This window comes from Callorhinchus milii, unplaced genomic scaffold (assembly GCF_018977255.1).
Source record: "Callorhinchus milii isolate IMCB2004 unplaced genomic scaffold, IMCB_Cmil_1.0 Scaffold1, whole genome shotgun sequence".
NCBI classification, from domain to species: domain Eukaryota; kingdom Metazoa; phylum Chordata; class Chondrichthyes; order Chimaeriformes; family Callorhinchidae; genus Callorhinchus; species Callorhinchus milii.
Genome location: NW_024704742.1, coordinates 85468686 through 85488662, shown reverse-complemented (window position 1 = coordinate 85488662; position 19977 = coordinate 85468686). Strand labels below are relative to the sequence as shown.

Sequence of the window (19977 nt, the reverse complement as noted above, 5' to 3'; positions counted from 1 at the left end):
CTTTGTAGTGTATTCTGTGAAGGGCTTTGGGACGTCTCAACAACGTGATAAGGCGCTATATCAAATGCAAAGATACTATTATTATTATTACCCTTTATGTGAGTCACCCTCTAAACTACTATAAAGTAATGACTAATTAGCCTACAAAACACACAGTCACTACACTTTACTGTATATTCTGCAAAGCACTTTAAGACATACTCCCGATGTAAAAGATGCTATACCAAATATGAGCATTTAGTTTATTTTCAGGTGTCAAAATGTCTCAAAAGTCTTCACAGATAATTGTTGTCAACTTACATTAGAATATACAGCACAGAAATGGGCCATTCGGCTCAACTGGTCAATGCCAGTGTTTATGCTCCACATGAGCCTCCTCCTGCTCTCCCTCAACTAAACCTTCAAGCATAACCTTTTATTCCTTTCTCCCTTATGTACCTATCTAGCTTCCCCTTAAATACATCTATGCTATTTGCCTCAACAAATCCTTCTGGTAGCATGTTCCACATTCCCACTAGTACAACAACAACGACAATAAGATTACATTTGTATAGCGCCTTTGACATTGGGAGGACGTCCCAAGATGCTGGTGTGAAGCTGCGTGAAGAAATTTCTTCTAACTTCCCTATTTGATCTAGTTGTGCCTATTTCATATTGATGGCCCTGGTTTTGGTCCCCCCACAAGTGGAAACATTTTCCCTATGTCTACCTTATAAAAACCCTTTATTATTTTAAAGATCTCTATCAGGTCACCCCTTACCTTCCTCTTCAGTGAGTTCAGTGAGTAGAAGGAAACTGGAAAAGCTACCTGAATACAGCTTAAAATAGATTAAGGGTCAACAAAAGGCTAATAACTAACTAACAACTTCACTCTCAGGCTAAAAAATTACTTTAGTGAGTGTCCTGGACACTTCAAGCCCGGCCTGTAAAATTGCTAAATGTTAATTTAATTAAAATCAGAATTTCAGGCCTTTCTTGGAATTCCTATTGTGGAGAAATTGTAATGTGCAGAATAGAATAGTTCATGAGCTAGATTAGTTCAGTCCTGTGGAGTCCTGTAGCTTAGTGGTTAAAGCACTTGCCTTGCAAGTGAAAGGACCTGGGTTTGATTCCCGGGCAGGGTGAAATAATGGGCAAGTTTCCTTACTCCACACGCCTATATTTAACTAGCAGAAAGTCGATCGCTTTTCTGGGGGTAATAATCCCTTCAAAAAAATAATATTAATAATAATTTGGTCACTCAATCCACGACTGTCTGTGGGACACTGCTGTGCGCAATTGGCTGCCGGTTTCGCCCACAAAATATAGTCAATTCGCTTTACAGTATATTCTGTGTAGCGTTTTGAGATGTCTCGAAAATGTGACAAGACGCTATATCAAATCCAAGGATTATTATTATTATTATTATACGAAGAATACTGCATGGCTTGGGTGTGCGGGTTTACATTGACCTAGTTTGGAATGTGATTTTCCCTTCTTTAACCCGGCGGGCTCCTAGGGTAATTGTAATGCCCTGTTCTGGCTGAGATAGCCAATTCAGCATGGTCTGTATGGGTTACTAAGGTACAGATACTTCTTAATGAGAGGGTCACCCTTTAGAAAAAGACATTCACTGTCTGGCCATGGCTACACTTATGCTTACAGCTGAGTTTCAGGAACACAAGTAGCCCACAGATTCCCAGGCCCCCAGAGAGTAGGAGAGCTGAAGGGAATTTGTTGATTGCTATGAAGTTCTGACCATACGAATAAAGAGTCATTGCCTTGACTGTAGTCCAGCCCGGCTGGTGCAAAATCACCACAATGTTTGTTCGGAGGGGAAGAGGAGGAGGTTGTGGGATGTTGTGCTCATCTGATGGTATCACATTCACATTCAGCCAATCTAAGCCCAGACATCGCAGTCTGAGTTGGTAAGATTACTTGCTTATAGTCTGGGACAGCCATGCGTCCTTACATTAAGTCTCAGCCCTTGAATGGCACTTATACAGGGCAGTGTCTGCCAAAAACCTAATGTGTCCCACCCAGCCAGTCTGCTATCCCCTATGCAAGTTGATCGATATTTAAGGTGTGTTCTTTATAGTGTTTTTTTTGCTTTTGTTTGTCACTAAATCCCCTAATTTTAGTCACAAACCAGAAGCCGCAATTAACACCACATTATTACAGATCTTGTATTTTAGAATTGATTATTTTAGGTACATTGCAATCATTCAAAATGTCTCCAGAAAAAGATATTTCTTTTTAAATCTGCTGCAGTCTTTTACCTGCAATTACCTGAAAGGCTACACACTGTATATACTGTACATTCAACAACAACAACAACAAGATTCCATTTATAGAGCGCCTTTCACGTCAGGAGGACGTCCCAAGGCGCTGCACAGTTGGGTCATGACCCGAGCAGGGGGGAAATGGTCAGGGTGAGGGGAGGAAAGGGAGGGAGAGAGGAGGGGGAAATGGTCAGGGTGAGGGAGGAAGGAGGGAGCGAGGAGGAGGAAGAGAGTCGAGAGGGGAGCTGAAGGCACGGTCAAAGAGAAAGGTTTTGAGACCGGCCTTGAAGGAGGAAAGGGAGGAAGCAAGGCGAAGGCACTGGGGGATGGAGTTCCAGAGCCTCGGGGAGGCTCATCTTGTATATCCTGTACTAATTTGAAGACACTCTGCCTGGCCTCTTCAATCCATGGTTCTGGATTTGCATTGGCTGACTGTATAAACCTACCTGAACAGAATCGAATCTAAAGTTATCCCTTGTGCCATTGGAGACACTGTGTAGACTTCAGAATATTGACCGTTGGAAACTCAGAACGTGATGATGACTCACTGTCAGTTTGCATTGCTCAACTCCACGTTTCTCCAACATGAAAGGCTATCACCATGGAAATCCATCAGGGTGGGCAGTCTGCACCAATTACTGCACCAATCAGCAGTACAAGTAAGGGTATTACATCTGTGGACGCACACCTACCATCCTGTTGTCAAGACGCCAATATAAGGGGAAACAATGATGACACAGCCACATATGCTGGTGGATTGACGAACAGACAAACCAACCCCCTACAATTTGATCTCTGTTGATTTAGGCTTCACATCTAGTTTTGTGTATCTGAAACACATGATATTTGTCTACAAAATACACAGTCACTACACTTTGCAATAAATCCTATGAAGCGCTTTGAGCCACCCTCCCTCCCCACCCCAGACGTGAAAACTGCTGTATGTAATGCAAAGATATATTATATGAGGCTACAGTGACATTGAAAAAGAGAATCAGATTCGTCAAGACCCATACCATGTTAGTCTGCAGTTAGTCTGTTTTGTCTTTGGCTCTGTGTTGTGTCTGTTAGCTGTTAACTGCCCTTCGGAAGAAATCAAGAGATAAAACTGTACACACGTAACTAAATAGTTCTCTGTTAAATATCTCTAATTAATATTCTCCCATAAAATACACACAATCACACTACAATGCAGAATCATGTGAAGTTATTGAGATATCTCAATGACGTAATAAGGCCTTATATCAAATGCAGGATCGTTATTATCAATATTCAGGTTTATTATAACTATTGACACTTTATATTACAATGCTCCTGTTGTTACAGTAGTTTCTAGAAAGTTTATATCTTGACGTTTAAAATGTTGACTTCTAACATTACATTTAGACTACGAATGCTGATTCCAAAATCAGGAGTTCCCGTGGGTCAGCTTGATGTAATTCTGAATTGGGTAACTTTTATTCCTTGTTAGTCCTTCCAACTCGCTCCCTCCTTCCCCACATTCAAAATCCACCTGAAGACTTAACTCTTTGACTTTCATTCATTACTCCCTAACCTCCACACCACACTCTCTTCAGCTCCCACCACGCCCCTATGTTAAGCAAATGATGCTTACACTTATATAGCACCCTTCAGCATTGCAAACCTTGAGAATGATTTCTATAAATCTGAACCCAACTGAGTTGTGATAGATGGACCCAGGTTCTATTCCCATTCGGGGTGAAATGTTAGGTAAATTTCCTTAATCCATATGCCTCTGTTTACCTAGAAGTAAGTAGGAACCCAGTTGTTAGTTGATTGGTAGATTACTTTCTAGAGATAATAATCCCTCCAAGAGAACATCAAGTAGCAGAGTTAATGTTTTACACACCTGGTGACTGGCTGAAAATCACCATTGATGGTGCCTGGTAGAACTTTGCTGCTCTGCCCTCTTGCCTGGGGGATAATGCAGGCAGTTAGGGAAAACGAAAAGAGAGGAAGAGGGGAAGAAACTAAGATTCTAAAAAAATAAGGATGGTCATATATTCTCTTAAGATGAACGCATCATGTGCTTAACGCAAAACCATCCTGATGTGGTCGGAAATGGGCAACATTTTCAAAGTTTTTTGTTTGACCTTGTGCCAAAACATATAACCATCTTGCAATTGTGGTGTCAGATATCCAGTTGCTGCAGGCTTGGAGGACATAGGCTGACTATTCCCACTCTGTTCAGTTCCCAGTTTTATCTGTGGGAGCACAGGCTCTGGTGTTTCCAGTATTCAGGAAAACTGGAGGAGGATGTCAGAATCGGATGATAATCCGGGCTTTCTAGCAACCATCAAAGGGTGAATGGCATACACCCAGTGAGAAATAGGCACACACCCAGACTGGCTTGAAGGAACATTGTATAATTTCGCCCACAAAGTACAAAGTCAATCCACTTTATAGTTTATTCTGTGAGGTGTCCTGAAATGTCTCAATACCGTGATAAGGCGCTAGATCAAATATAAGGCTTATTAGTATTATTATTTACACTGGGAAAGATGTGAGTGGAAAGCAAGTCAATCTGTCATTTTATAGAACTGCTTATCTAGAATTCCTGAATGTTGCCTTTTCCATGACATTCTGGTGAAAACTATACGGATGAAAATGCGATACTTGCAAGAGTAAATCTCAAATAATGATTCCTGCCTGTAACTGATGTGCACCACACCCATTTCCATTCCAGCTTTCCCAGAAGTGGATCATATTTTAGGTGGCATCTTGGTGTTATGCTGGAGGGGGGAGGGAGATGGTGAGGTAGGATAGGATCTGATGGGTCTGGGGGGAGGGTGGGGGTGGAGGGCTTCATCCGAACTGATCTTGTGACTCTAATCTGAATGGAGTAAAGTGTACAAACAGAGCCAGCTAATAATTATATTAATAATTATAATCTTTGCATTTGATATCGTGCCTTTTTATGTCGTTGAGATGTCTCAAAACGCTTCACAGAATATACTGTAAAGTGGATTGACTATGTATTTTGTGGGTGAAACTCGGCAGCCAGCTATGCATCGCAATGTCCCACAAACAGCTATGGAGTGAGTGACCAATTTTATGTAGGGGATTTTTGGCCAGGACAGTGGGAGAAACTCCCTTCTCTTTTCGAATAGTGCCATGGGATCTTTAACATCCATCTGAACAGGCAAACGGGATCTTGATTTAACATCTCATCTGAAAAATGGCATCTCCAACAATGCAATACACCCCGAGCACTGCATTGGAGTATCAGCTTAGACTATGTGATTTCAAGTCCTGACCTGGGGCTTGAACCCACAATCTTCTGACTCAGGTGAAAATAACAGTAAAACATCAACGCATTTTACAGAACGTGATGCATGCAAAAAGGAGACGTGCATAGAGAAATGGGGACATGTGTGGATTATAATCAAATGCAAGGATTATTATTATTATTATTATGTAACTCTATTGATTAGTGTTTTCGTGAAGCAGCAGAAGTTGCTATCCGTGATGAATATTGCATTTTTGCCCCTCACCCTTTACCTTTTAAATTTTCAGCATCAATTTCAATTTCAATCATATCTGTCAAATTTTCAGAATAACTTTACAAACTGTGCAACATCAACTGTTGAGATAAAAAAATGCTTTGTGGCATAAACAAGCAGAATTTAAATAAATAGTGTTGATAAGAAACTTGCAATGTTTGTCTGCGCATTGTGAAATCTCAGATCCCATGGCTTCCAGTCTGCACGTACAGTGATTGTTTCCTGGCCATCTTCCAAGGGCAATGAATCAAGGTAACCTTTGTAGATATATGGTAAATTCCTGATAACTCGTCACTCTAAGGGAGATAGGGCTCAGTGTCGAGTTATCAGGAATGGCAAGTTGGGCATATGTATAAATACACAAATAAATGTGACAGGGATATTGACAGCACTATGACTTATGTGGTGGTGACAGATTAAGCCAGGCTCGAGTTATCAGGAGTTTACTGTAGTTGAAACAATCGTCCTTATTTAAAGTTACAGTTTCCTCTTGCCAAACTTGACAAAAATCCCTGAACAGATTAGGCATCTGTTAGACATGTTTTTCTTCTATAAAGAAGCCTGTTAGAGGAAGTATAATCGCAATACACATAGGCAGCTGCAAGCAAAATCCAAAGACCACTTTTAGCTGAGTTAACAGTAGAGAGAAGGTTAAGACTACATTAATAATGTGTGCAATTGACATAGCTTATCATGGTATCAAGACATCTCAAAGGGCTTCATAGGATGTTACTGTGAAGTGTAGTGATGGTGTATTTGTAGGCGAATACGGCAACCAATCTGCTGAACCTTACAAAGGTGTAATTTTTTAAAAATAGGATTGAAAAAGTAAACCCAGGGCAATACTTTCAGATGCACCAAGGCAGTAGTAGGCATAGGTTTAGAGTTGCAAAGTGCAATTTTAGGACAGACAGCAGGAAATATTTATTTACTTAGAGGGTGATTTAACAACTGGAATGCAAATCTGAGTGATGGGTATTATATAAATGCAAATTGTTGTTGCCATTGTTATTCTTATAACATGTTACCAGGAAGGGTGGTTGAGACCAGGACACTGGACTCTTTTATAAACAGTTTGATATGGTGATGGAAGTACGGTAGGGTGGTATTCTGGAAGGATGAGTTCAGATGCACCAAAAGGCTTTCTTCATTTGACCAATCTTGTGATCAAGTACAATTTGAAAACAATTCACCCTGAGTTCTGATCCTATCATTACACATGAACTTGACTCAGACTCCATTTTGAAATGGTTTGGTAAAAATTCTTGGACTTTCATGAACTTTCTTAAAGTGTGTGTGGGTTGGGGGGGCGGGGTGCGGGGAGATGAAGGCTGACAACAAGAAGTCAATGCTGTGGTTTGCATTTATTTTGAAGATAATGACCTAAATATTTTACTCCCACCCGTTCTTATCTGAATGATGCAAAACATTGATAAACTAACTGGTTATTTAACTTGGACTACGAGCAAAGAACCGGAGGACATGAGTGTAAGATTAACAAAGACCGGAGATAAGAGCTTTATTTTCTCCCACAACATTGTAGACATGCAGAGTAGATGCTTATAAAAGGTCTTAGACTCTTATTGATCCTCTCAATAAACTCCTTTAAAATTGAACCGGATGACAAAACTAAGAAGGAATTTGAATTCAGAAAATTCAAATAGAGGGTAAGCATGCAACTGATAATAATAAATAATAAACTTCGCATTTGATATAGCGCCTTATCATTTCAGTGAGATGTCTCAAAGCGCTTCAAATTTTTGCTATGACATGTAGTGACTGTGTACTTGTAGGCTAATAAACAGCTAATTTGCACACAGCAATATTTCACAAAGAGCCACAAAATGAATGACCAAGTTATCTGGAGGACTGCTGACCAGGACCAGGACACCAAGAGAAACTCCCTTCTCTTTTCAGGTGACTGGGAAAACGGATCTTAGTTTAACGCCTCATCTGAAGGACGTTATTTCTGGAAACCCATTGGACACCCAGCACTGCACTGGAGTGTTGCCCTAGACTGTGAGTTCAAAGTCCTGATGTGGGGTTTGAACCCACAACCTTCTGATTCAGATCCAAGAATACTACTAATGGACAATGGGTGTCAGTTATGAGAAATGAATGTTAATTGTGAGAATTTTTTTTCTCCCCTTTTCTGTCTCCTGAAACTCCAAATATACTGTCTCATTGAGATGTTGAGATCAGAACTCATGGTAAATGGTTTGGTTTGGATACTGTTAAGCACGGTGATGGGACTCCGCATTTATGTGTCAGACACCCGGTTGACTGAAAAAAAATTCCAATGCAGACACGAGGAAATGTTGGTGTGTGAGTACCGTACACTTGTGGGGCTCTCGATGCTCTGTGGTCTTGAGGGTGGTGGCAGTGTACAGGAGGAGAGTGGCAGTGCCCAATTGGCACCCGGGCCCACCCATTTTTCTCCGCGCTGCCTCAGACCTCCCGCTCCGCCTCTCTTCCTGTCATTCTCCGAGCAAGGTAGTGTGGAGGGCGAAGGGAAGAGGGGTGGAGCAGAAGGGATGAAACAGCTCGGAATGGAAATTTGGTCATTGAGTGTCCACCACAATAATAAGACAATAATAATCCTTGCATTTGGTATAGCGCGTTACAGTGTTGTTCCAACGGCTCAAAGAGCTCCATAGGATGTATTGTGAAGTGGCCTGACTGTGGATTATGTGGGTGAAACACGACAGCCAATTGTGCACAGCAATGTCCCACAAACAGCCGTAGAGCGAATGACTCCATTTGGGGTGTCAGTGCCCAAACAAATTTCCAATCCTAGCGACAACACCAGGTGGTGGTGGTGGGATTGCCCTGGTGTGGTGTCACCACTGCCAGCCTGAGCCAGCCTCTGGTTGATTGACAAGAGGGCGTGTCCACCCCAGGCCTCTGGTTGATTGACAAGAAGGCGTGTCCACCCCAGGCCTCTGGTTGATTGACAAGAGGGCGTGTCCACCCCAGGCCTCTGGTTGATTGACAAGAGGGCGTGTCCACCCCAGGCCTCTGGTTGATTGACAAGAGGGCGTGTCCACCCCAGGCCTCTGGTTGATTGACAAGAGGGCGTGTCCACCCCAGGCCTCTGGTTGATTGACAAGAGGGCGTGTCCACCCCAGGCCTCTGGTTGATTGACAAGAGGGCGTGTCCACCCCAGGCCTCTGGTTGATTGACAAGAGGGCGTGTCCACCCCAGGCCTCTGGTTGATTGACAAGAGGGCGTGTCCACCCCAGGCCTCTGGTTGATTGACAAGAGGGCGTGTCCACCCCAGGCCTCTGGTTGATTGACAAGAGGGCGTGTCCACCCCAGGCCTCTGGTTGATTGACAAGAGGGCGTGTCCACCCCAGGCCTCTGGTTGATTGACAAGAGGGCGTGTCCACCCCAGGCCTCTGGTTGATTGACAAGAGGGCGTGTCCACCCCAGGCCTCTGGTTGATTGACAAGAGGGCGTGTCCACCCCAGGCCTCTGGTTGATTGACAAGAGGGCGTGTCCACCCCAGGCCTCTGGTTGATTGACAAGAGGGCGTGTCCACCCCAGGCCTCTGGTTGATTGACAAGAGGGCGTGTCCACCCCAGGCCTCTGGTTGATTGACAAGAGGGCGTGTCCACCCAGGCCTCTGGTTGATTGACAAGAGGGCGTGTCCACCCCAGGCCTCTGGTTGATTGACAAGAGGGCGTGTCCACCCCAGGCCTCTGGTTAATTGATAAGAGGGCGTGTCCACCCCAGGCCTCTGGTTGATTGACAACAGGGCGTGTCCACCCCAGGCCTCTGGTTGATTGACAAGAGGGCGTGTCCACCCCAGGCCTCTGGTTGATTGACAAGAGGGCGTGTCCACCCCAGGCCTCTGGTTGATTGATAAGAGGGCGTGTCCACCCCAGGCCTCTGGTTGATTGACAAGAGGGCGTGTCCACCCCAGGCCTCTGGTTGATTGACAAGAGGGCGTGTCCACCCCAGGCCTCTGGTTGATTGACAAGAGGGCGTGTCCACCCAGGCCTCTGGTTGATTGACAAGAGGGCGTGTCCACCCCAGGCCTCTGGTTGATTGACAAGAGGGCGTGTCCACCCCAGGTCTCTGGTTGATTGACAAGAAGGCGTGTCCACCCCAGGCCTCTGGTTGATTGACAAGAGGGCGTGTTCACCCCAGGTCTCTGGTTGATTGACAAGAAGGCGTGTCCACCCCAGGCCTCTGGTTGATTGACAAGAGGGCGTGTCCACCCCAGGCCTCTGGTTGATTGACAAGAGGGCGCGTCCACCCCAGGCCTCTGGTTGATTGACAAGGGGGCGTGTCCACCCACGGCCTCTGGTTGATTGACAAGAGGGCGTGTCCACCCCAGGCCTCTGGTTGATTGACAAGGGGGCGAGTCCACCCCAGGCCTCTGGTTGATTGACAAGAGGGCGTGTCCACCCCAGGCCTCTGGTTGATTGACAAGAGGGCGTGTCCACCCAGGCCTCTGGTTGATTGACAAGGGGCGAGTCCACCCAGGCTCTGGTTGATTGACAAGAGGGGCGTGTCCACCCCAGGCTCTGGTTGATTGACAAGGGGGCGAGTCCACCCCAGGCCTCTGGTTGATTGACAAGAGGGCGTGTCCACCCCAGGCCTCTGGTTGATTGACAAGGGGGCGAGTCCACCCCACGGCCTCTGGTTGATTGACAAGGGGGCGTGTCCTGAGGCCGCGGACACAGTCACCGCTTCGTCATCCACTGACTGCGCATGTGCGGAGGCTGTGGTGGAGAGTGTGAGCAGTAATAAACCTCGTGACCGGGGCCTCGGACACCGACCCTCACAGCGGCCATTACCGACACCGCAACCACACACACTGACTGTGAGTGTACAGGGAGTGTGTCAGTGAGTGTGTAGGGGAGTGTGTCAGTGAGTGTGTAGGGGAGTGTGTCAGTGACTGTGAGTGGACAGGGAGAGTGTCAGTGTAGGGGGAGTGTGTCAGTGAGTGTGAGTGTGTAGGGGAGTGTGTCTGTGAGTGTGAGTGTGTAGGGGAGAGTATCAGTGAGTGTGTAGGGGAGAGTGTGTCAGTGACTGTGAGTGTGTAGGGGAGTGTGTCAGTGAGTGTGAGTGTGTAGGGGGAGTGTGTCAGTGACTGAGTGTGTAGGGGGGAGTGTGTCAGTGAGTGTGAGTGTGTAGGGGGGAGAGTGTTAGTGACAGTGAGTGTGTAGGGGAGTGTGTCACTGACTGTGAGTGTGTAGGGGGGAGAGTGTCACTGACTGTGAGTGTGTAGGGGGGAGAGTGTTAGTGACTGTGAGTGTGTAGGGGAGTGTGTCAGTGACTGTGAGTGTGTAGGGGGGAGAGTGTCAGTGACTGAGTGTGTAGGGGGGAGAGTGTCAGTGACTGTGAGTGTGTAGGGGGGAGAGTGTCAGTGACTGTGAGTGTGTAGGGGGGAGAGTGTCAGTGAGTGTGAGTGTGTAGGGGGAGTGTGTCAGTGAGTGTGAGTGTGTAGGGGGGAGAGTGTCACTGACTGAGTGTGTAGGGGGGAGTGTGTCACTGACTGAGTGTGTAGGGGGGAGTGTGTCAGTGACTGTGAGTGTGTAGGGGGGAGAGTGTCAGTGACTGTGAGTGTGTAGGGGGGAGAGTGTCAGTGACTGTGAGTGTGTAGGGGGAGAGTGTCAGTGACTGTGAGTGTGTAGGGGGGAGTGTGTCACTGACTGTGAGTGTGTAGGGGAGAGTGTGTCACTGACTGTGAGTGTGTAGGGGAGTGTGTCACTGACTGTGCGTGTGTAGGGGGGAGAGTGTCAGTGAGTGTGAGTGTGTAGGGGGGAGTGTGTCACTGACTGTGAGTGTGTAAGGGGGAGAGTGTCTGTGAGTGTGTAGGGGGGAGTGTGTCACTGACTGTGAGTGTGTAGGGGAGAGTGTGTCACTGACTGTGAGTGTGTAGGGGGGAGAGTGTCAGTGAGTGTGAGTGTGTAGGGGGGAGTGTGTCACTGACTGTGAGTGTGTAGGGGGAGAGTGTCAGTGAGTGTGAGTGTGTAGGGGGGAGTGTGTCACTGACTGTGAGTGTGTAGGGGGGAGAGTGTCAGTGAGTGTGAGTGTGTAGGGGGAGAGTGTCAGTGACAGTGAGTGTGTAGGGGGGAGAGTGTCAGTGACAGTGAGTGTGTAGGGGAGAGTGTCACTGACTGTGCGTGTGTAGGGGAGAGTGTCAGTGAGTGTGAGTGTGTAGGGGGGAGAGTGTCACTGACTGTGAGTGTGTAGGGGGGAGAGTGTCACTGACTGAGTGTGTAGGGGGGAGAGTGTCACTGACTGAGTGTGTAGGGGGAGAGTGTCAGTGAGTGTGAGTGTGTAGGGGGAGAGTGTCAGTGACTGTGAGTGTGTAGGGGGGAGAGTGTCAGTGACTGTGAGTGTGTAGGGGGGAGAGTGTCAGTGACTGTGAGTGTGTAGGGGGAGAGTGTCAGTGACTGTGAGTGTGTAGGGGGGAGTGTGTCATTGAGTGTGTAGGGGGGAGTGTGTCAGTGACTGTGAGTGTGTAGGGGGGAGAGTGTCACTGACTGTGAGTGTGTAGGGGAGAGTGTCAGTGACTGAGTGTGTAGAGGAGAGTGTCAGTGACTGTGAGTGTGTAGGGGGGAGAGTGTCAGTGACTGAGTGTGTGGGGCGGAGGTGTCAATGACTGTGGATGTGCGGGTGAGGGGGGAGTGTCAGTGACTGAGCGTGCAGGGGGAGCGACTGAGCGTGCAGGGGGAGCGACTGAGCGTGCAGGGGAGCGACTGAGCGTGCAGGGGGGACTGAGCGTGCAGGGGGAGCGACTGAGCGTGCAGGGGGAGCGACTGAGCGTGCAGGGGGAGCGACTGAGCGTGCAGGGGAGCGACTGAGCGTGCAGGGGGAGCGACTGAGCGTGCAGGGGGAGCGACTGAGCGTGCAGGGGGAGCGACTGAGCGTGCAGGGGGAGCGACTGAGCGTGCAGGGGGAGCGACTGAGCGTGCAGGGGGAGCGACTGAGCGTGCAGGGGGAGCGACTGAGCGTGCAGGGGGGAATTTCAGTGACTGGTTGTGCACGGGAGGAGTGTCAGTGAGTACGTGAGTGAGAGTGACTGTGCCGGGGGAGTGTCGGGGGCGTCTATCTCACAGTCCCTCTGTCTAACCCGCTCTCTTGCCTCCCTCAAGTCCCCGTCTAAAGACCTTCCTCTCTGACAGTGCCTTCGGCCGCCCTCCCACCGCCACCCTCCTTGTCTCCTGAGCCCGGCCTCCCAGCCCTGGAACAAAACATCGTGACGCTCCGGCGCCCTCGGACTTCTTTCTGACGTGAAGTGCATTGTACAAGTGTCCTTTATTTGTTGTTGCGTGCACCGGGAGAATGGCAGTGCACTGAGTTTGTGGGTTTGATGTCTCACCACCTCCCCCAGTGCTGCTCTGGGTGAACTTTCACGTTTGTCACACTAGTTTGGGCTGAGATGCTGAGCTCAGGTTTTGACACGGAGCTTGAATCCGCAACCTCCTGCTATTCAGTCATGAGTTACTGTAATGTACGGTTCAACGTTAGAAAATATTTTGGATTAGCATTTCAAAGGTGCAGTTATCACGTTTCAGGTCAGATCCAAACTATTGTGTTATCGGACATTACAGTAATTCAAGTCGTTTTGGAAACCGGTTTTATTGCTGGAGTTTGCTTGCAGCTTGTTTTCCGGAGACCGAAAGTCATGTACTGTTTATTTTGTATTGAACAAGTCATCTTTGTACATTAGTCCTAGCACGCAGGGAAATAATTCTCGTTGCACTTTTGTTCCAAACATTTGCCTTGGATCTACCACGTCAAAAAAGTAATTGTTGAGGAGTACAGTAATTCTGTATATCTTGAAAGGATAATAATTTTCTAGAAGTGGGTCACATTATATATAGATTTGCGAAACAGTTGCAAATGCTGACTTGAACTTTCAAGTGTGTAACACAACCAAACCTGAGATACTGAACTTTGATTTTCTAACCTGGTTTATGATGTTAACTCAGCCCCACGATGGGTCACTGCCCTGACTATCCTCTGGTGTGAGGGCTGCGAGTGGGTCTGCTTGGAGCTGAACTGCACCCCCCCCACCCCACCCCAGCTGCTGTGCACAATGATGATGTTAACGTTGCACCCCAGGAGGGAGGGTGCAGAAAGTGTAGGGACACGCGGGATGTTCTGTTTGAGGTAGGCGCGGGAAACAAAGTTTTGATCTGGCAGCCAGTAAGTTCGGTCGCGGCCCGTTCGTTATCAGTGTTACAAAGTGTTACACCGTGATTAATACGACTAGTGCATATACATTTAAGTGGATTTAATAGGTAATTGAATGGGACTTGGGTGGATGTAACGACTTACATGATTTATGCAGATCAAACCTATTCCAGTTTAACTTGTAGCTCTACTTTTTTAATCTTCCCTTTTCTGCACTCTTGCTTGAAGTCACTATTTAGTGTTGAGTAGCATGGGTTCGAGTTGCCCTCCTAACCACGTTCATTCCCAGGAAAGGGATTATCATACTAGCCCCATCATGTTCTCATTTGATTTCCCCACACCTATACTTTCAGGCAGGATTGATGGTAATCCTATATGATCATGTCCTGAAACCCTCCCAAGCGTGAGATTTCTGATCTAATTCTGGCTAAAATGAGCAAACTTTGTTCAGATCGGGATCACAATACTATAGTTTCATTTTTATAGTGTTCAAAATATCAATGAATTGATGCGAATGAATTGTCTGAGTCGGCCAGTTTAGGAAATAATGTAACTTCCTACTCAATACATGAAAATGTAATCATTGGAGTTGACTATGTATATTAAAATGTACAGACATAATCTTTAAAATAATAATAATCCTTGCATTTGATATAGCACTTTTCACATCTCCGAGATGTCTCAAAGCTTTCAAAATGTTGTTTGTTATGATCAAAGAGTAACTATCCTATTTGGGGTCAATCTAGCTGCAAGTAAACATGACTGGCGATGGATAAGTGAAGTTGACTCAAGTTGACAGGAAGGTCCAGACTATTTCAAGGGGAATTTGAACCACTCTACATGGCTCATCAGTGGGAATTGTTGGGTTCGTAGATATGTCACTGAAAAGGTCATGATTCTTCTCGTGACTGTTGTTAACCAATACCCAAAGGATAGGGTAGTCTTAGCTGAAGGAGCAATAATATTGTGTTTTTCTGGTTAAGTTGTAGCAGTTTCCGACTGCAGATTTGAGACCCCTCGGCTTCTGTCGGCTTGCGGGTAAAATACCTTACTGGCTAGCAGTGATACTTGTAATGGCTGGTGTTTGCTTTCATCAACTCTTCTAGCTATATGTCCATTATGGGGGCCAATGGTGCATTCACGAGTACCACCAGTTTATTATCTGTTCCCAAAACGCAAGCTTTGTAATAAGATGGTGCCCCTGGGAATCCAGTCAGTTAACTGTATATGTAGTGTTCAGATGTTCCCCGTCTGCATATGAGACAATAGATATTAGCAGTTAGGTAGCCTTGTATCAAGGAATCAGATGTCATAAATTGTTGTCTGAAACGATTGTAGTATTAACCTTTACATGAATATAACAGTTTCTATATCATTTTTTGCAGTGCATGCAAAAAATTGTTTGATCTCTCAGAGAAAGTGGCTTTTTTTTGCCAGTACGGTAAATGATATTGTGGCAGACACTATTCAGTGCATTCTATCTTGGGTAGCAACCTCTTGTTGATAGATACAGTAAATGATTGAGTCTGTGATAATATGCAGTATCAAATGATTAGTGAGAATATTATAGCAATTATTCTGCGATTCTAGAATTATAAGAAATTAATATTGTATATTGTCATTTACCAATAAATACACAGCCACTACATTTTACAGTGAAATCCTGTGAAGCATTTTGAGACGTTCCCATGACATGATGTATCAAATACAAGGATTATTATTATAACATGGCTTTCCAGAACCAATCATTTTGTATGTTATGACATGTCCTCTATTACCATCTTCCTACCCACCTTCCCCAGGGAGGGGTTCTATTCTGAACTATTTGTAACTTCATTGTGCAGGCATGTTATTTCAAAGGAATTAAAGTTTAAATATGTGTATTTTTTAGGTGATTCTTCTCCACCGTGCTTCCGAAAACCATGAGTAACCCATACTCTGACCTTGTGGAATCCCTGGATCCTAACATAAAGGAAAAGAAGTTCTACAATATCAGCAGTTTAAAAGACGCCAGATATGGTAAGGAAGGCCAGCTGCTCTTGTTGAAGTGTCGCTGGTCCAGTAAGTGATTTTTTTTCTCTACATGAGCCAGGCATGTTTAATCTTGACACATGGTGTAAAAAGTAGGAAAAGCTTTCAATCACCAGTTCTGACTTCCTTAGCTTTGATGAACGCAAAATCATAATGTGAAGGAATAAATATTTGGCAGGTTTCATTTATCCAACATTTATGGCATTTTTCTATCTGTCAAGTACAATTTTTAGGGGTATATCCCTCATTTTAAACTACATTTTTATTTTTTTTGCTGTTTCAAAATTTTCTCTGCATAATTTTGAGAAGCTCAATATACTGTAGTTCCAACAATCTTACGACATCTTACGATGTGATTCTAACCCTCAATAATGCAGAACATTTTTTTCACTAATTAGTGACTCGAAGAGGATAACAAAGTAGTGTTGCTGTAAATATTTTATTATGAAATTGTCTTTCAGTTCTTTTGGGTTTCTTATTGTAGCTCACTGATGTGTTTGCCAGAGCTCTTGTAATGTCTCAAGATCAGCATCTTGATCCTTGTTATTTGTGTTAGGACTGGGCTATTTTGTGAGTGCGCTACCCAGATTAACAATAAGCCGTTTGAATACCCTCGATGGGAAGAGGTCCAAAAGCCTCGACAAATTATTGTCGTTCATTGCAGAGCTTTGCTAAATTATAACCTCAAAATCAATTCATATTCTGATTAATACTTCAGTTAAAGCTTGAACTGCTGAGCTTGCTAAAGTGTTGAATGGCAATTTCATGCAAAAAATTGTTGGAGATTTTGCTGTGGAATGTCTCAAATCCTAGCCAATACATATTTAAAGCCAAATCTGATGACTCGAATGACTCTTTGTGGAGCCTGCTATAACCGAGTAGCTGAGGAAGAGGTATATAAGCAGATTCTAATTGCAATATACTGAAAGAGACCACTGTTCATTTTATTTCAGTGCTGAAAAATGAGCAGTATTAAATTGCTGAAACAGCAGAGTTGAAACAAAATTCATAGTGTTCTTTACTTCATGCCCTAACAGATGTGTTATGAAAAAGAAAGTAGAAATGGATTTTATAGTTTACCTTGACTAAATAGATTGCTGGAATATTTCTTTAATTTAAAACATTTAGCGAATCAAAACAAATCACCGCAGTTAAATCATCAGATGAATCTGTTGTACGATTGTACAAGGTGTTTAAAGTCCTGTTACCCCCATGTTTTTTCTCTACAGTGCACTGACCAACAACTGAAAAGTGGAAGAATGATGATAATTATATCTAGAAGTACTTAATTCTATTCAGTACAAGTGTTTAACTATATTTAAGCATCCAGAGGATCAGTGTGTGTGAGCGCCATCATTTTCATGGCAGATAATGATCCGTCTCCATACTGTGTGCGACATCTTCAGTAACATGGATGGAGTGACGAGGAAGTCACTGGTGTCAGATATTGTTACACTTGACTCATCTGCAACAGAAATTCATTGTAAGAAAAAAAATAGGGGTGGGTGGGGTGCTGACAAGGCTTTGTGAACACCCTATAGCCCAAACATTTCAGAGTAGGTATTTAGCATAGACAGACTGACCTGCTCAAAGTTTCAATCTGGTAAGTATAATGTTCACATTTGGAACATTGGAAGGCCTAAACATCCACAATGAATTCTCTGTCTAGAGAGGTCATTGTAGGCATATTTGCCGACATATACACCGTCCCTCGTTTCACAGCAATTAACCCGTGAAGCGCTTGGGAAGTTTTTTAAGTTCTATATTTATTATTGGTGCTGTATCAAATGAAAGGCTTAATGATCTGCTTTCAGAATTAATCTAGTGGGTATCAAACCAGCAATATTGCTTTGAATGGACAGGAAAAGAACAGACCTTCTCTTTCGATTCTCACTTGAGGATGCCCAATTCCAATGCCAACCTACTTGTCAACTGGCTCTGAAAGACTATTCTACTGCCTCTGTAACTTTGATCCTGCATTTATTTTAAACCAATTTGATTCCTTTAATCTTCTTTCCCCCTTATAGCACGTTTGCCATTCTCTATCCGAGTGCTTCTAGAAGCGGCTGTCAGAAACTGTGATGGTTTTCTTGTGAAGAAAGACGATGTGGAAAACATATTGAACTGGAAGGTGACCCAACACAAAAATGTTGAAGTGCCTTTTAAACCTGCCCGTGTCATCTTGCAGGACTTCACGTAAGTGTAACTTATAATAATAATTTTCAGTGACTTCTGTTTTTGTTTCAGATTTCCAGCATGTGCAGTATTTTGCATTTTGTTAATAATAATAAACTGGTCACTAAATCCATGACTGTTTGTGAGACACTGCTGTGCGCAATTGGCTGCCGTGTTTTGCCCACAAAATATACAAAATATCAGTTCACTTTACAGTATATTCAGTGAAGAGCTTAGAAACGTCTCAACGACATGATGAGGCGCTATATCAAATGCAAGTATTATTGCTGTATTAACTTCTAAATATCACTTTTTCTGTTTGTCAATTTAGTTGGGAGGTTTTAGTAACACAGATTTACTCAAAGATTTAGACTTGGATCGGTTGATGGCTTAGGCAATGTCAATCACAGCTGTTGCTTTTCTATTGCCTGAACTGTGTTCTACTTTAAACAAAACCTTTGTGGATGGGCTTTATACATAGATTTTTAAAAAAGTTGCAACATTGTCTATCCTATATGGATTTTTGTCTTGCCTTAAATTTTGACCCTTATCACAAATTCCTAAAATACAAATCAATGTGAAAGCATTTGTATAAAAAAGCCAAAAGAAATGCAGAGTATGGTTGAGTTGAACTTGACATTAAAATCATTTAAATGAAATCATAATTACTTTATGTGTGATAATTTTAAAGATTTCTGGTCCTGAGGCATTTTACCACTCTCTGTTTAGTATTTGATGTGATAATTCTGACATTTGGTACAGTGCCTTTCGGGAGCACATCTCAAAGAACTTCACTGGATTTTACTGTAAATTGCAGTGACTATTTTGTGAGTGAATATACCAATGATATGGTATGATAGTAATGTTGGCTGGGGATAAGAAGAATAAAAGAATGAAGCTATGACAGATACAAGTGGGGTTGAAAAATTACTTATCAACAACAACAACTTGGATTTATATAGCGCCCTCCACGCCGTTTTAAGCGTCTCAGAGCGCTTAAAAATTAATCAGAAAACTGGCAGCGGAAATTACATCTCAGGACATAAGGTGCATCTCCCTCAGGGACCCCAATCAGCAGATATGCCCTCGGAGTCACGTTCTTGCCCAAAACGATCCGAGAACTTTCGAGTTGACTTCACATAAACTTTTTTAAAAAGACCTGCAGAAAACCAGTTTTCCGATTAAAGATCGTATTTAACACAGTCATAAAGGCAAGAAAGGCACAAAGGCCTTGGGTACATCTAATGATGTAGCTGTTTTTTCACTGAAAGCCAGCTGTAAATCAGGTCTCCCAGTAGTAGAAAGGTTATTGTAGCATTTTGGGTCCTGTGATTTTTATAATGTGCTGTTTTTGCAGACATCCCCAAAAAGCAGGTCATGCACCTGGGACCTGGAGAGTTTGCAATCTATTGGTAACATTTTTGAAGTACAAAGGGAAGGGTCCTGAGTTTTTTTGATGGTAGACAATCTATATGAAGATTGATGAATATTCACTTTATCCACAGAGGTGTGCCTGCGGTGGTCGATTTTGCTGCGATGCGTGATGCTGTGAAAAAACTAGGTGGAAATCCAGAGAAGATAAATCCCATTTGCCCTGCAGACCTGGTTATTGATCACTCTATTCAAGTAGATTTTAACAGGAGGTAAGTTCTAATAATCAAATGCCATTATAATGTTGTTTATATATGTATTACCTATTTTGAAAGTTAGCAATAGACTATGATTTATTATTTTAACTTTTAATCAACAAGGTAGCTCCTCTGATTAGTGACCAGCTATTACCTTTGCCATTAAATTCAATGCCCGAATGTGATTTTATTTCTGTAAAT

At 44.0% G+C, this 19977-nt stretch overlaps 1 protein-coding gene across 2 annotated transcripts in view; it reads left to right on the top strand.

Moving 5' to 3' along the window:
• The first annotated feature begins 10499 nt into the window (after positions 1-10499).
• The window catches only part of aco1 (aconitase 1, soluble), a 30434-nt gene continuing 20956 nt past the window's right edge, over positions 10500-19977 (top strand). Inside the window, exons 1-5 of one of the 2 annotated variants that reach the window (XM_042332667.1) lie at positions 10500-10616; positions 12898-13035; positions 15834-15961; positions 18001-18169; positions 19654-19791. In XM_042332667.1, coding sequence (XP_042188601.1) covers positions 15865-15961; positions 18001-18169; positions 19654-19791 — 404 coding nt within the window. In that variant the 5' untranslated portion in view covers positions 10500-10616; positions 12898-13035; positions 15834-15864. The remainder of the gene's footprint in view (positions 10617-12897; positions 13036-15833; positions 15962-18000; positions 18170-19653; positions 19792-19977) is intronic. The other variant, XM_042332661.1, reaches the window with a different exon arrangement.